At 45.4% G+C, this 16911-nt stretch overlaps 1 protein-coding gene across 1 annotated transcript in view; it reads left to right on the top strand.

Annotated features, from left to right (window-relative positions):
* Nucleotides 1-16911, top strand: part of col6a1 (collagen, type VI, alpha 1) — a 65570-nt gene that overhangs the window by 22658 nt on the left and 26001 nt on the right. The window contains exons 17-22 of the mRNA XM_042308391.1: nucleotides 465-527; nucleotides 730-792; nucleotides 11378-11440; nucleotides 15312-15374; nucleotides 15469-15519; nucleotides 15726-15761. Of these exons, the coding sequence (XP_042164325.1) occupies nucleotides 465-527; nucleotides 730-792; nucleotides 11378-11440; nucleotides 15312-15374; nucleotides 15469-15519; nucleotides 15726-15761 (339 nt within the window). The remainder of the gene's footprint in view (nucleotides 1-464; nucleotides 528-729; nucleotides 793-11377; nucleotides 11441-15311; nucleotides 15375-15468; nucleotides 15520-15725; nucleotides 15762-16911) is intronic.

Genomic DNA, 16911 nt, shown 5'->3' with positions numbered 1-16911 from the left:
TGTGTGTGTGTGTGTGTGTGTGTGTGTGTGTGTGTGTGCGGTCTTGTTCTTCTGTCCTGAAATCCCCAAACGTCCCCACTAGGGTAGTAAAACAAGGAGCATTCTCCCTCGTGATGACATTTCCCACTACCTCATGAGGACAAAGTAACAGTAGGATTTAGGGTTAGGTTTACAACTAGGGTTAGGTTTAGGATTAGGATTAAGTTTAGGATTAGGATTAGGGTTAGGTTTAGGATTAGGGTTAGGTTTACAACTAGGGTTAGGTTTAGGATTAGGGTTAGGTTTACAACTAGGGTTAGGTTTAGGACTAGGTTTCGGATTAGGATTAGGGTTAGATTTTTACAACTAGGGTTAGGTTTAGGATTAGGGTTAGGTTTAGGATTAGGGTTAGGTTTAGGATTAGGGTTAGGTTTAGGATTAGGATTTGTGTGTGTGTGTGTTGACTTCTGTTCATTCTCCTTCAGGGAACCCCAGGAGAGAAAGGAGAACAAGGAACCCGTGGAAACAGAGGACCAAGAGGAGATTTGGTGAGTGATGATGCGGGTGATGTTGATGGTGATGATGATGCTGGTGATGAGGGTGATGATGGTGATGGTGGTGATGATGTTGATGTTGATGGTGGTGATGGTGATGGTGGTGATGATGCGGGTGATGTTGATGGTGATGGTGATGATGTGGATGTTGATGATGATGAAGGTGTGTGTTGACGGATGTCTTCTGTCCCTTCAGGGTGACCCAGGACCTCGTGGAGATCAGGGCAGAGAGGGTTCATCTGGAGCCAATGGAGAGCCTGTACGTACCATAGTTCTCGACCTCTGAAACTATACAACGTTTAAAACTCTTCATCAAGCATTTAAACTTGATACCCTTCATACCAGCATTCAATCATCAATAGTATTTAGTATCTCATATTTTAATTAGATCCCTATTAGCTAAAACAGAAGCTACTAATTAGATCCCCCATTAGATAAAACAGTAGCTACTAATTAGATCCCCCATTAGATAAAACAGCAGCTACTAATTAGAACCCCCATTAGATAAAGCAGAAGCTACTAATTAGATCCCCCCCATTAGATAAAACAGCAGCTACTAATTAGATTCCCCATGGGATAAAACAGCAGTTACTAATTAGATCCCCATTAGATAAAACAGCAGCTACTAATTAGATCCCCCATTAGATAAAGCAGCAGCTACTAATTAGATCCCCCATTAGATAAAGCAGCAGCTACTCATTAGATCCCCCCCATTAGATAAAGCAGCAGCTACTAATTAGATCCCCATTAGATGAAACAGCAGCTACTAATTAGATCCCCCATTAGATAAAGCAGCAGCTACTAATTAGATCCCCCATTAGATAAAACAGCAGCTACTAATTAGATCCCCCATTAGATAAAGCAGCAGCTACTAATTAGATCCCCCATTAGATAAAACAGCAGCTACTAATTAGATCCCCCCCATTAGATAAAACAGAAGCTACTAATTAGATCCCCATTAGATAAAACAGTAGATAGGAATTAGATTCCCCATTAGATTCACTGTTCAATTTAGGGACCTTACAGATAGTTGTATTTGTGGGGTATGGTATAGAGATGAGGTGAGATGAGTATCCATTTTATATTTAGGCTGTAGCACAACAAAATGTGGAAAAAGTCCAGGGGTGTGAATACTTTGTGATTGCTCTGTATGTTGAAGAGGGTGGGCCTCAAGCTGCTCTCTATGTTGAAGAGGGTGGGCCTCAAGCTGCTCTGTATGTTGAAGGGTGGGCCTCAAGCTGCTCTGTATGTTGAAGAGGGTGGGCCTCAAGCTGCTCTCTATGTTGAAGAGGGTGGGCCTCAAGCTGCTCTCTATGTTGAAGAGGGTGGGCCTCAAGCTGCTCTCTATGTTGAAGAGGGTGGGCCTCAAGCTGCTCTCTATGTTGAAGAGGGTGGGCCTCAAGCTGCTCTCTATGTTGAAGAGGGTGGGCCTCAAGCTGCTCTCTATGTTGAAGAGGGTGGGCCTCAAGCTGCTCTGTATGTTGAAGAGGGTGGGCCTATGTTGAAGAGGGTGGGCCTCAAGCTGCTCTGCTCTGTATGTTGAAGAGGGTGGGCCTCAAGCTGCTCTGTATGTTGAAGAGGGTGGGCCTCAAACTGCTCTCTATGTTGAAGAGGGTGGGCCTCAAGCTGCTCTGTATGCAAGCTGCTCTGTATGTTGAAGAGGGTGGGCCTCAAGCTGCTCTCTATGTTGAAGAGGGTGGGCCTCAAGCTGCTCTCTATGTTGAAGAGGGTGGGGGTGGGCCTCAAACTGCTCTCTATGTTGAAGAGGGTGGGCCTCAAGCTGCTCTGTAATGTTGAAGAGGGTGGGCCTCAAGCTGCTCTGTATGTTGAAGAGGGTGGGCCTCAAGCTGCTCTCTATGTTGAAGAGGGTGGGCCTCAAGCTGCTCTGTATGTTGAAGAGGGTGGGCCTCAAGCTGCTCTGTATGTTGAAGAGGGTGGGCCTCAAACTGCTCTCTATGTTGAAGAGGGTGGGCCTCTGTATGTTGAAAGCTGCTCTCTATGTTGAAGAGGGTGGGCCTCAAGCTGCTCTGTATGTTGAAGAGGGTGGGCCTCAAGCTGCTCTGTATGTTGAAGAGGGTGGGCCTCAAGCTGCTCTGTAATGTTGAAGAGGGTGGGCCTCAAGCTGCTCTCTATGTTGAAGAGGGTGGGCCTCAAGCTGCTCTGTATGTTGAAGAGGGTGGGCCTCAAGCTGCTCTGTATGTTGAAGAGGGTGGGCCTCAAGCTGCTCTGTATGTTGAAGAGGGTGGGCCTCAAGCTGCTCTCTATGTTGAAGAGGGTGGGCCTCAAGCTGCTCTGTATGTTGAAGAGGGTGGGCCTCAAGCTGCTCTGTATGTTGAAGAGGGTGGGCCTCAAGCTGCTCTGTATGTTGAAGAGGGTGGGCCTCAAGCTGCATCCTTGTCTCACCCCCCAGCCCTGAGGAAAGACATGTTGGTGTCTATTTGCATACTTGTTGTTTGTGTACATTGCTTTTTCTGTTTTTGTACATCACTTTCCTTCCATTTTTATAGAAGACCCTCGTGGCAAATTGAGTCAAAAGCTTTTTTTTAAGTCAACAAAGCATGAGAAGACTTTGTCTGTTTTGGTTTGTTTGTCAGTAAGGGTTTGCAGGGTGTATATTACGTGGTCTGTCGTACGGTATTTTGGTAAGATTTGCTCAGGACATTGTTTTCACTGAGGAAATGTTGGAGTCTGTTGTTGATGATACTGCAGAGGATTTGTCTAAGGTTGCTGTTGACGCACATTCCTGAGTAATTATTGTGATCAAATTTGTCCTTACTTTTGTGGATTGGGGTGGCCAGACCTTAGTTCCAAATATTGGGGAAGATGCCAGAGCTGAGGATAATCTTGAAGAGTTTAAGAATAGCCAATTGTATTTTGTGGTATGTATATTTTATCATTTAGTTTAGTATAACATCAACACCTCAGTCCTTTTTTCGGTTACTACATGATTCCATATGTGTTATTTCATAGTTTTGATGTCTTCACTATTATTCTACAATGTAGAAAATAGTTTTGAAAAATAAAGAAAAACCCTTGAATGAGCTGCAGCTTTCAAGAAGCCGGGACTTCTTGAACTTCCATCAAACAGGGAAAGTGTCAATACAGGACTAAGATCGAAAACAAATGATAGATTATCAGATACACCGGCTACAACGCTTGTTGGATGTGGCAGGGCTTGCAAACTATCACGGACTACAAAGGGAAGCACAGCCTCGAGCTGCCCAATGACACGAGCCTACTAGACGAGCTACATGACTTCTATGCTCGCCTCCAGGCAATCAACACTGAAACATGCATGAGAGCACCAGCTGTTCTGGACGACTGTGATCACGCTCTCCATAGCCGCAGTGAGTAAGACCTTTAAACGGGTCAACATTCACAAGGCCGCAGGGCCAGACAGATGTACTCCGAGCATGCGCTTACCAACTGGCAAGTGTCTTCACTGACATTTTCAACCTGTCCCTGACCAAGTCTGTAATACCAACATGTTTCATGTGCCCATGAACACCAAGGTAACCTGCCTATATGAATACCGACCTGTAGCACTCACGTCTGTAGCCATGAAGTGCTTTGAAAGGCTGGTCATGGCTCACATAAACACCCACTCCAATTCACATACCACCCCAACAGATCCACAGATGATGCAGTCTCTATTGCACTCCACACTGCCCTTTCCCACCTGGACAAACAGAACACCTACGTAAGAATGCTATTCATTGACTACAGCTCAGCGTTCAACATCATAGTGCCCTCAAAGCTCATCACTAAGCTAAGGACCCTGGGACTAAACACCTCCCTCTGCAACTGGATCATGGACACCCTGACGGGCAACCCCCAGGTGGTGAGGATAGGCAACAACACATCTGCCACACTGATCCTCAACACAGGGGCCGCTCATGGGTGGTGCTCAGTCCCCTCCTGTACTTCCTGTTCACCCACGACTGCATGGCCAAGACAGCAACACCATCATTAAGTTTGCCAACGACACAACAGTGGTAGGCCTGATCACCGACAACGATGAGACATATAGGGAGGAGGTCAGAGACCTGGCTGTGTGGTGCCAGGACAACAACCTCTCCTCTCCCTCAACGTGATCAAGACAAAAGAGAAGATCGTGGACTACAGGAAAAAGGAGCACCGAGTACATCCCCATTCTCATCAACGGGGCTGTAGTGGAGCAGGTTGAGAGCTTCAAGTTCCTTGGTATCCACATCACCAACGAACTATCATGGTCCAAACACACCAAGACAGTTGTGAAGAGAACACGATAATGCCTGTTCCCCCTCAACAGATTGAAAATATTTGGCATGGGTCCTCAGATCCTCAAAAAGTTATACAGCTGAACCATCGAGAGCATTTCATCAATGCCTGGTATGGAAACTATTCAGCCAACCACAAGGCACTACAGAGGGTATTGTGTACGACCCAGTACATCTGGGGCCAAGCTTGCTGCCATCCAGGACCTCTATACCAGGCGGTGTCAGAGGAAGGCCCAGAAAAAAAAGACTCCAGTCACCAAAGTCATAGACTGTTCTCTCTGCTACTGCACGGCAAGCAGCAACAGCTTCTACCCCCAGGCCATAAAACTGCTGTACAGCTAATCAATTGGCCACCCAGACAATTTGGCCGCCTCGCTTCGCGTTCCTAGGAAACTATGCAGTTTTTTGTTTTTTTACGTGTTATTTCTTACATTAGTACCCCAGGTCATCTTAGGTTTCATTACATACAGTCGAGAAGAACTACTGAATATAAGATCAGTGTCAACTCACCATCAGTACGACCAAGAATATGTTTTTCGCGACGCGGATCCTGTGTTCTGCCTTACAAACAGGACAACGGAGTGGATTCCATGCAGCGACCCAAAAAAACGACTCCGAAAAAGAGGGAAACGAGGCGGTCTTCTGGTCAGACTCCGGAGACGGGCACACCGTGCACCACTCCCTAGCATTCTTCTTGCCAATGTCCAGTCTCTTGACAACAAGGTTGATGAAATCCGAGCAAGGGTAGCATTCCAGAGGGACATCAGAGACTGTAACGTTCTTTGCTTCACGGAAACATGGCTAACTGGAGAGACGCTATCCGAGGCGGTGCAGCCAACGGGTTTCTCCACGCATCGCGCCGACAAAAACAAACATCTTTCTGGTAAGAAGAGGGGCGGGGGCGTATGCCTTATGGCTAACCTGACATGGTGTGATGAAAGAAACATACAGGAACTCAAATCCTTCTGTTCACCTGATTTAGAATTCCTCACAATCAAATGTAGACCGCATTATCTACCAAGAGAATTCTCTTCGATTATAATCACAGCCGTATATATCCCCCCCCCCAAGCAGACACATCGATGGCTCTGAACAAACTTTATTTAACTCTCTGCAAACTGGAAACCATTTATCTGGAGGCTGCATTCATTGTAGCTGGGGACTTTAACAAGGCTAATCTGAAAACAAGACTCCCTAAATTTTATCAGCATATCGATTGCGCAACCAGGGGTGGAAAGACCTTGGATCATTGTTACTCTAACTTCCGCGACGCATATAAGGCCCTGCCCCGCCCCCCTTTCGGAAAAGCTGACCACGACTCCATTTTGTTGATCCCTGCCTACAGACAGAAACTAAAACAAGAGGCTCCCACGCTGAGGTCTGTCCAACGCTGGTCCGACCAAGCTGACTCCACACTCCAAGACTGCTTCCATCACGTGGACTGGGAGATGTTTCGTATTGCGTCAGATAACAATATTGACGAATACGCTGATTCGGTGTGCGAGTTCATTAGAACGTGCGTTGAAGATGTCGTTCCCATAGCAACGATTAAAACATTCCCTAACCAGAAACCGTGGATTGATGGCAGCATTCGTGTGAAACTGAAAGCGCGAACCACTGCTTTTAATCAGGGCAAGGTGTCTGGTAACATGACCGAATACAAACAGTGCAGCTATTCCCTCCGCAAGGCTATCAAACAAGCTAAGCGTCAGTACAGAGACAAAGTAGAATCTCAATTCAACGGCTCAGACACAAGAGGCATGTGGCAGGGTCTACAGTCAATCACGGACTACAGGAAGAAATCCAGCCCAGTCACGGACCAGGATGTCTTGCTCCCAGGCAGATTAAATAACTTTTTTGCCCGCTTTGAGGACAATACAGTGCCACTGACACGGCCTGCAACGAAAACATGCGGTCTCTCCTTCACTGCAGCCGAGGTGAGTAAGACATTTAAACGTGTTAACCCTCGCAAGGCTGCAGGCCCAGACGGCATCCCCAGCCGCGCCCTCAGAGCATGCGCAGACCAGCTGGCCGGTGTGTTTACGGACATATTCAATCAATCCCTATACCAGTCTGCTGTTCCCACATGCTTCAAGAGGGCCACCATTGTTCCTGTTCCCAAGAAAGCTAAGGTAACTGAGCTAAACGACTACCGCCCCGTAGCACTCACTTCCGTCATCATGAAGTGCTTTGAGAGACTAGTCAAGGACCATATCACCTCCACCCTACCTGACACCCTAGACCCACTCCAATTTGCTTACCGCCCAAATAGGTCCACAGACGATGCAATCTCAACCACACTGCACACTGCCCTAACCCATCTGGACAAGAGGAATACCTATGTGAGAATGCTGTTCATCGACTACAGCTCGGCATTCAACACCATAGTACCCTCCAAGCTCGTCATCAAGCTCGAGACCCTGGGTCTCGACCCCGCCCTGTGCAACTGGGTACTGGACTTCCTGACGGGCCGCCCCCAGGTGGTGAGGGTAGGCAACAACATCTCCTCCCCGCTGATCCTCAACACTGGGGCCCCACAAGGGTACGTTCTGAGCCCTCTCCTGTACTCCCTGTTCACCCACGACTGCGTGGCCACGCACGCCTCCAACTCAATCATCAAGTTTGCGGACGACACAACAGTGGTAGGCTTGATTACCAATAACGACGATGGCCTACAGGGAGGAGGTGAGGGCCCTCGGAGTGTGGTGTCAGGAAAATAACCTCACACTCAACGTCAACAAAACTAAGGAGATGATTGTGGACTTCAGGAAACAGCAGAGGGAACACACCCCTATCCACATCGATGGAACAGTAGTGGAGAGGGTAGCAAGTTTTAAGTTCCTCGGCATACACATCACAGACAAACTGAATTGGTCCACTCACACAGACAGCATCGTGAAGAAGGCGCAGCAGCGCCTCTTCAACCTCAGGAAGCTGAAGAAATTCGGCTTGTCACCAAAAGCACTCACAAACTTCTACAGATGCACAATCGAGAGCATCCTGGCGGGCTGTATCACCGCTTGGTACGGCAACTGCTCCGCCCTCAACCGTAAGGCTCTCCAGAGGGTAGTGAGGTCTGCACAACGCATCACCGGGGGCAAACTACCTGCCCTCCAGGACACCTACACCACCCGATGTTACAGGAAGGCCATAAAGATCATCAAGGACATCAACCACCCGAGCCACTGCCTGTTCACCCCGCTATCATCCAGAAGGCGAGGTCAGTACAGGTGCATCAAAGCTGGGACCGAGAGACTGAAAAACAGCTTCTATCTCAAGGCCATCAGACTGTTAAACAGCCACCACTAACATTGAGTGGCTGCTGCCAACACACTGACACTGACTCAACTCCAGCCACTTTAATAATGGGAATTGATGGGAAATGATGTAAATATATCACTAGCCACTTTAAACAATGCTACCTTATATAATGTTACTTACCCTACATTATTCATCTCATATGCATATGTATATACTGTACTCTATATCATCGACTGCATCTTTATGTAATACATGTATCACTAGCCACTTTAACTATGCCACTTTGTTTACATACTCATCTCATATGTATATACTGTACTCGATACCATCTACTGTATCTTGCCTATGCTGCTCTGTACCATCACTCATTCATATATCCTTATGTACATATTCTTTATCCCCTTACACTGTGTATAAGACAGTAGTTTTGGAATTGTTAGTTAGATTACTTGTTGGTTATTACTGCATTGTCGGAACTAGAAGCACAAGCATTTCGCTACACTCGCATTAACATCTGCTAACCATGTGTATGTGACAAATAAAATTTGATTTGATTTGATTTGCATTGTCCCTCCCTTTTTTACACTGCTGCTACTCTCTGTTATTATCTATGCATAGTCACTTTACTTCTACCTACATGTACATATTACCTCAACTACCTCGACTAACCGGATGCCCCCTGCACATTGACTCTGTACCACCTGTATATAGCCTCGATACTGTTATCTGATTTTTGCTCTTCAATTATTTATTTTATATTTCCTGTTGGTTAAGGGCTTGCCAGTAAGCATTTCACAGTGAGGCCTACACCTGTTGGTTAAGGGCTTGTCAGTAAGCATTTCACAGTGAGGCCTACACCTGTTGGTTAAGGGCTGGTCAGTAAGCATTTCACACTGAGGCCTACACCTGTTGGTTAAGGGCTTGTCAGTAAGCATTTGTCAGGCAGCATTTCACAGTGAGGTCTACACCTGTTGCTTAAGGGCTTGTCAGGCAGCATTTCACAGTGAGGTCTACACCTGTTGGTTAAGGGCTTGTCAGGCAGCATTTCACAGTGAGGTCTACACCTGTTGGTTAAGGGCTGGTCAGGCAGCATTTCACTGTGAGGTCTACACCTGTTGCTTAAGGGCTTGTCAGGCAGCATTTCACAGTGAGGTCTACACCTGTATTCAGCATTTCACAGGGGTTACACCAGTTGTATTCAGCATTTCACAGTGAGGTCTACACCTGTATTGCATTTCACTGTAAGGGCTACTCAGGCAGCATTTCACAGTGAGGTCTACACCTGTTGGTTCAGGGCTGGTCAGGCAGCATTTCACTGTGAGGTCTACTACACCTGTTGGCATTTCACTGTATGGCTACTCACCTGTTGTATTCAGCATTTCACAGTGAGGTCTACACCTGTATTGCATTTCACAGTGGGCTTGTCATTCAGCATTTCACAGTGAGGTCTACACCTGTTGTATTCAGCATTTCACTGTATGGTCTACTACACCTGTTGTATTCAGCATTTCACAGTGAGGTCTACACCTGTTGTATTCAGCATTTCACAGTGAGGTCTACACCTGTTGTATTCAGCATTTCACTGTAAGGTCTACTACACCTGTTGTATTCAGCATTTCACAGTGAGGTCTACACCTGTTGTATTCAGCATTTCACAGTGAGGTCTACACCTGTTGTATTCAGCATTTCACAGTGAGGTCTACACCTGTTGTATTCAGCATTTCACAGTGATCTACTACACCTGTTGTATTCAGCATTTCACAGTGAGGTCTACACCTGTTGTATTCAGCATTTCACAGTGAGGTCTACACCTGTTGTATTCAGCATTTCACAGTGAGGTCTACACCTGTTGTATTCAGCATTTCACAGTGAGGTCTACACCTGTTGTATTCAGCATTTCACAGTGAGGTCTACACCTGTTGTATTCAGCATTTCACAGTGAGGTCTACTACACCTGTTGTATTCAGCATTTCACAGTGAGGTCTACTACACCTGTTGTATTCAGCATTTCACAGTGAGGTCTACACCTGTTGTATTCAGCATTTCACAGTGAGGTCTACACCTGTTGTATTCAGCATTTCACAGTGAGGTCTACACCTGTTGTATTCAGCATTTCACACCTGGTGAGCATTTCACAGTGAGGTCTACACCTGTTGTATTCAGCATTTCACAGTGAGGTCTACACCTGTTGTATTCAGCATTTCACTGTGAGGTCTACACCTGTTGTATTCAGCATTTCACAGTGAGGTCTACACCTGTTGTATTCAGCATTTCACAGTGAGGTCTACACCTGTTGTATTCAGCATTTCACTGTGAGGTCTACACCTGTTGTATTCAGCATTTCACAGTGAGGTCTACACCTGTTGTATTCAGCATTTCACTGTGAGGTCTACACCTGTTGTATTCAGCATTTCACTGTGAGGTCTACACCTGTTGTATTTGGCGCATGTGACAAAATACAATGTGATTTGATGTGTAGGCCAGTGATCCAAAAATCTAAATGTCCATTTTGAATTCAGGCTGTAACACAACAACATGTGGAATAAGTCAAGGGGTGTGAATTCTTTCTGAAGGCACCGTATGCATTACTCTGACCATTTTTATCTCCATAATGCAACTTTGAAAGGCTGTGGCCAACGATAGCGAACGACTTGACAAAAGTGATCCGCTCGAACGCGCCCACTGCTTCCTACTTCCTGTCTACACAGTTTCTGCTTCCTACTTCCTGTCTACACTGTTTCTGCATTCTACTTCCTGTCTACACTGTTTCTTCTTCCTACTTCCTGTCTACACTGTTTCTTCTTCCTATTTCTTGTATACACTGTTTCTACTTCCTACTTCCTGTCTACACTGTTTCTGCTTCCTATTTCTTGTATACACTGTTTCTACTTCCTACTTCCTGTCTACACTGTTTCTTCTTCCTATTTCTTGTATACACTGTTTCTACTTCCTACTTCCTGTCTACACTGTTTCTGCTTCCTATTTCTTGTATACACTGTTTCTACTTCCTACTTCCTGTCTACACTGTTTCTCCTTCCTATTTCTTGTATACACTGTTTCTACTTCCTACTTCCTGTCTACACTGTTTCTGCTTCCTATTTCTTGTATACACTGTTTCTACTTCCTACTTCCTGTCTACACTGTTTCTCCTTCCTATTTCTTGTATACACTGTTTCTACTTCCTACTTCCTGTCTACACTGTTACTGCTTCCTACGCTGTTACATAATTAAATGATGTTATAATTACAAACTTTTACGACTGTGTCTTAGGGCGAGCTATGTGTGTGTGTTGTAAGTCTAACAGTTTTGTTGTGTGTGTTTCAGGGTGACATTGGCAGGGCGGGGTCTCCAGGATACAGAGGAGATGAGGGCGCCCCCGGACCAGAGGTTGGGAAACTAATCAATCAATTTGTTTATCCATTCCGTCATCTAGTTAACACATGTATTTGTCTCACACACATTTATCACTAAGCTGGGAGTCTCATCACACCTGCATCACTAAGCTGGGAGTCTCATCACACCTGCATCACTAAGCTGGGAGTCTCATCACACCTGCATCACTAAGCTGGGAGTCTCATCACACCTGCATCACTAAGCTGGGAGTCTCATCACACATTTATCACTAAGCTGGGAGTCTCATCACACCTGCATCACTAAGCTGGGAGTCTTATCACACCTGCATCAAATCAAATCAAATGTATTTATAAAGCCCTTCTTACATCAGCTGATATCTCAAAGTGCTGTACAGAAACCCAGCCTAAAACCCCAAACATCAAGCAATGCAGGTGTAGAAGCACGGTGGCTAGGAAAAACTCCCTAGAAAGGCCAAAACCTAGGAAGAAACTTAGAGAGGAACCAGGCTATGTGGGGTGGCCAGTCCTCTTCTGGCTGTGCCGGGTGGAGATTATAACAGAACATGGCCAAGATGTTCAAATGTTCATAAATGACCAGCATGGTCAAATAATAATAATCACAGGCAGAACAGTTGAAACTGGAGCAGCAGCACGAACAGGTGGACTGGGGACAGCAAGGAGTCATCATGCCAGGTAGTCCTGAGGCATGGTCCTAGGGCTCAGGTCCCCCAAGAGAGGGAAAGAAAGAGAGAAAGAGAGAATTAGAGAGAGCATACTTAAATTCACACAGGACACCGGATAGGACAGGTGAAGTACTCCAGATATAACAAACTGACCCTAGCCCCCCGACACATGAACTACTGCAGCATAAATACTGGAGGCTGAGACAGGAGGGGTCAGGAGACACTGTGGCCCCATCCGATGATACCCCCGGACAGGGCCCCACCCACTTTGCCAAAGCACAGCCCCCACACCACTAGAGGGATATCTTCAACCACCAACTTCCCATCCTGAGACAAGGCCGAGTATAGCCCACAAAGATCTCCGCCACGGCACAACCCAAGGGGGGGCGCCAACCCAGAAAGGAAGATCACATCAGTGACTCAACCCACTCAAGTGACGCACCCCTCCTAGGGACGGCATGAAAGAGCACCAGTAAGCCATTGACTCAGCCCCTGTAATAGGGTTAGAGGCAGAGAATCCTAGTGGAAAGAGGGGAACCGGCCAGGCAGAGACAGCAAGGGCGGTTCGTTGCTCCAGAGCCTTTCCATTTACCTTCACACTCCTGGGCCAGACTACACTCAATCATATGACCCACTGAAGAGTTGAGTCTTCAGTAAAGACTTAAAGGTTGAGACCGAGTTTGCGTCTCTCACATGAGTAGGCAGACCATTCCATAAAAATGGAGCTCTATAGGAGAAAGCCTTGCCTCCAGCTGTTTGCTTAGAAATTCTAGGGACAATTAGGAGGCCTGCGTCTTGTGACCGTAGCGTACGTGTAGGTATGTACGGCAGGACCAAATCAGAGAGATAGGTAGGAGCAAGCCCATGTAATGCTTTGTAGGTTAGCAGTAAAACCTTGAAATCAGCCCTTGCCTTGACAGGAAGCCTGTGTAGGGAGGCTAGCACTGGAGTAATATGATCAAATTTTTTGGTTCTAGTCAGGATTCTAACAGCCGTATTTAGCACTAACTGAAATTTATTTAGTGCTTTATCCGGGTAGCCGGAAAGTAGAGCATTGCAGTAGTCTAACCTAGAAGTAACAAAATCATGGATTCATTTTTATGCATCATTTTTGGACAGAAAGTTTCAGATTTTTGCAATGTTACGTAGATGGACAAAAGCTGTCCTTGAAACAGTCTTGATATGCTCGTCAAAAGAGAGATCAGGGTCCAGAGTAATGCCGAGGTCCTTCACAGTTTTATTTGAGACGACTGTACAACCATTAAGATTAATTGTCAGATTCAACAGAAGATCTCTTTGTTAATTTGGACCTAGAACAAGCATCTCTGTTTTGTCCGAGTTGAAAAGTAGAACGTTTGCAGCCATCCACTTCCTTATGTCTGAAACACATGCTTCTAGCGAGGGCAATTTTGTGGCCTCACCATGTTTCATTGAAATGTACAGCTGTGTGTCATCCGCATAGCAGTGAAAGTTAACATTATGTTTTCGAATGACATCCCCAAGAGGTAAAATATATAGTGAAAACAATACTGGTCCTAAAACGGAACCTTGAGGAACACCGAAATGTACAGTTGATTTGTCAGAGGACAAACCATTCACAGAGACAAACTGATATATTTCTGACAGATAAGATCTAAACCAGGCCAGAACTTGTCCGTGTAGACCAATTTGGGTTTCCAATCTCTCCAAAAGAATGTGGTGATCGATGGTATCAAAAGCAGCACTAAGGTCTAGGAGCACGAGGACAGATGCAGAGCCTCGGTCTGATGCCATTAAAAGGTTATTTACCACCTTCACAAGTGCAGTCTCAGTGCTATGATGGGGTCTAAAACCAGACTGAAGCGTTTCGTATACATTGTTTGTCTTCAGGAAGGCAGTGAGTTGCTGCGCAACAGCCTTTTCTAAAAAATTTGAGAGGAATGGAAGATTCGATATCAGCCGATAGTTTTTTATATTTTCTGGGTCAAGGTTTGGCTTTTTCAAGAGAGGCTTTATTACTGCCACTTTTAGTGAGTTTGGTACACATCCGGTGGATAGAGAGCCGTCTATTATGTTCAACATAGGATGGCCAAGCACAGGAAGCAGCTCTTTCAGTAGTTTAGTTGGAATAGGGTCCAGTATGCAGTTTGACGGTTTAGAGGCCATGATTATTTTCATCATTGTGTCAAGAGATATGACTAAAACACTTGAGTTTCTCTCTTGATCCTAGGTCCTGGCAGAGTTGTGCAGACTCAGGACAACTGAGCTTTGAAGGAATAAGGAATCCATGCTTTTGTTACTTCTAGGTTAGACTACTGCAATGCTCTACTTTCCGGCTACCCGGATAAATTACTTGTTCGTTATTACTGCATTGTCGGAACTGGAAGCACAAGCATTTCGCTACACTCGCATTAACATCTGCTAACCATGTGTATGTGACAAATAAAATTTGATTTGATTTGATTTGATTTGAATCCGTAATTTGCTTTCTAATAATCATGATCTTTTCCTCAAAGAAGTTCATGAATTTATTACTGCTGAAGTGAAACCATCCTCTCTTGGGGAATGCTGCTTTTTAGTTAGCTTTGCGACAGTATCAAAAAGGAATTTCGGATTGTTCTTATTTTCCTCAATTAAGTTAGAAAAATAGGATGATCGAGCAGCAGTAAGGGCTCTTCGATACTGCACGGTACTGTCTTTCCAAGCTAGTCGGAAGATTTCCAGTTTGGTGTGGCGCCATTTCCGTTCCAATTTTCTGGCAGCTTGCTTCAGAGCTCGGGCATCACTAAGCTGGGAGTCTTTCAGGTTTTGTCATCTTATTTTCCAACCAGGTGCACCAGGTGGATATTTTGATATTGATAAAAGTTTCTGGCTAAATGAAGTCAAAGGTCAGGTAGTCAGGAAGTCTTCCTCCGTTAACATCTGAACTTCATTTCTCATGTTCCCGCTCTGATTTCCTATCTGTCTAAACTACATTTCCCTTCTCTCTCTTATCTAAACTACCTTTCCTTCTCTTTCTTATCTAAACTACCTTTCCCTTCTCTCTCTTATCTAAACTACCTTTCCCAACTCTTTCTTATCTAAACTACATTTCCCTTCTCTCTCTTATCTAAACTACATTTCCCATCTCTCTCTTATCTAAACTACATTTCCCATCTCTCTCTTATCTAAACTACATTTCCCATCTCTCTCTTATCTAAACTACATTTCCCATCTCTCTCTTATCTAAACTACATTTCCCAGGGCCCCAAAGGACCAAGAGGAATCAAAGGAGCTCCTGGAGACAGAGGCCAGATCGGAAACAGGGTGAGAGGGCAAGAGAGAGAACATTTAGGGGGAGGGGAAATGAAAGAAAATAAGATCGAGGGATGGCTGAAGTGTTCTGTTTCTTCTGTTTCAGGGAGAAGATGGGGCACCAGGAAATGGAACTGAAGGTTGCCATGGTTTCCAGGTACAGTTGTGTTACGTCTGAGATATTGTTGTTTGGGTTCATTGTAGTGTGTGTGTGTGTGTGTGTGTGTGTGTGTGTGTGTGTGTGTGTGTGTGTGTGTGTGTGTGTGTGTGTGTGTGTGTGTGTGCGTGTGTGTGTGTGCGTGTGCGTGCGTGTGTGTGCTGTCTGCCGTCTGCCGTGTCTCACACATCCCTCTCCTCTCTCAGGGTTACCCCGGCCCACGAGGGGGCATTGGAGAGCCGGTGAGTTCACCTTTCACCTCAGAATCAGCCCCAAGGCAGTCTCTCACACTATATCACACTATCATAGTACCGTAGCGAGTTAGGTCGATAGCCTAGCCAGAACTCCAACCTGGGTCTCTCTGGTTCAGAGGCAAGGACTCTATCCACAGTCCCAAGACACTAAACTTTGTAAGTAGCATACCACCCTGCATCCCAATGCTGCCTTGCCTCTGAAACTAAACAGGGTCGGTCCTGGTCGGTCCCTGGATGGGAGACCAGATGCTGCTGGAAGTGGTGTTGGAAGGCCAGTATGTTAAATAGTAATATGCCAGGGTAGTGACTGGGGACATTGTCCTGTGTAGAGTGCTGTCTTTCAGGATGGGACGTTAAACGGGTGGCCTGACTCTCTGTGGTCACTAAAGATCCCATGTCACTTATCATAAGATAAGTGGTGGTGTTAACCCCGGTGTCCTGGCTAAATTCCCAATCTGGTCCTCATACCACCACGGTCACACAGGAAACACTACTCTACCCTGGTATAGGATGTATAACAGTAGTCCTACAGTACATTAACAGTACCACAGTACCAGGATGTAATGCCAGGATTGGATCCTATTCAACTCAGTGCCAGATGAATTGAGAAGAGCTTACTGAGCACTTTAGATGTGAAAAACATGGCAGGCTTAAACACCATGACATTTCAATGTTTGAGTTTCAACCTCAAATCAGTCATGATGACTAGTGTTACTGTAACTGTTTCCCAGACTGTGAATTACTTTTAGAGTAGATGTATTCATCTGGGTTCATCTGGGTTTTAGAGTAGATGTATTCATCTGGGTTTATCTGGGTTTTAGAGTAGATGTATTCATCTGGGTTTTAGAGTAGATGTATTCATCTGGGTTTATCTGGTTTTTAGAGTAGATGTATTCATCTGGGTTTTAGAGTAGATTTATTCATCTGGGTTTATCTGGGTTTTAGAGTAGATGTATTCATCTGGGTTTTCTAGATTTATTCATCTGGGTTCATCTGGGTTTTAGTATATGTATTAATCTGGGTTCATCTGGGTTTTAGAGTAGATGTATTCATCTGGGTTTTAGAGTATATGTATTAATCTGGGTTTATCTGGGTTTTAGAGTAGATGTATTCATCTGGGTTTTAGAGTAGATTTATT

Source organism: Oncorhynchus tshawytscha, linkage group LG28, assembly GCF_018296145.1.
Source record: "Oncorhynchus tshawytscha isolate Ot180627B linkage group LG28, Otsh_v2.0, whole genome shotgun sequence".
NCBI classification, from domain to species: Eukaryota; Metazoa; Chordata; class Actinopteri; order Salmoniformes; family Salmonidae; genus Oncorhynchus; species Oncorhynchus tshawytscha.
The sequence above is the reverse complement of the archived record's forward strand: the minus strand, read 5'-3'. Positions and strand labels throughout refer to the sequence as shown.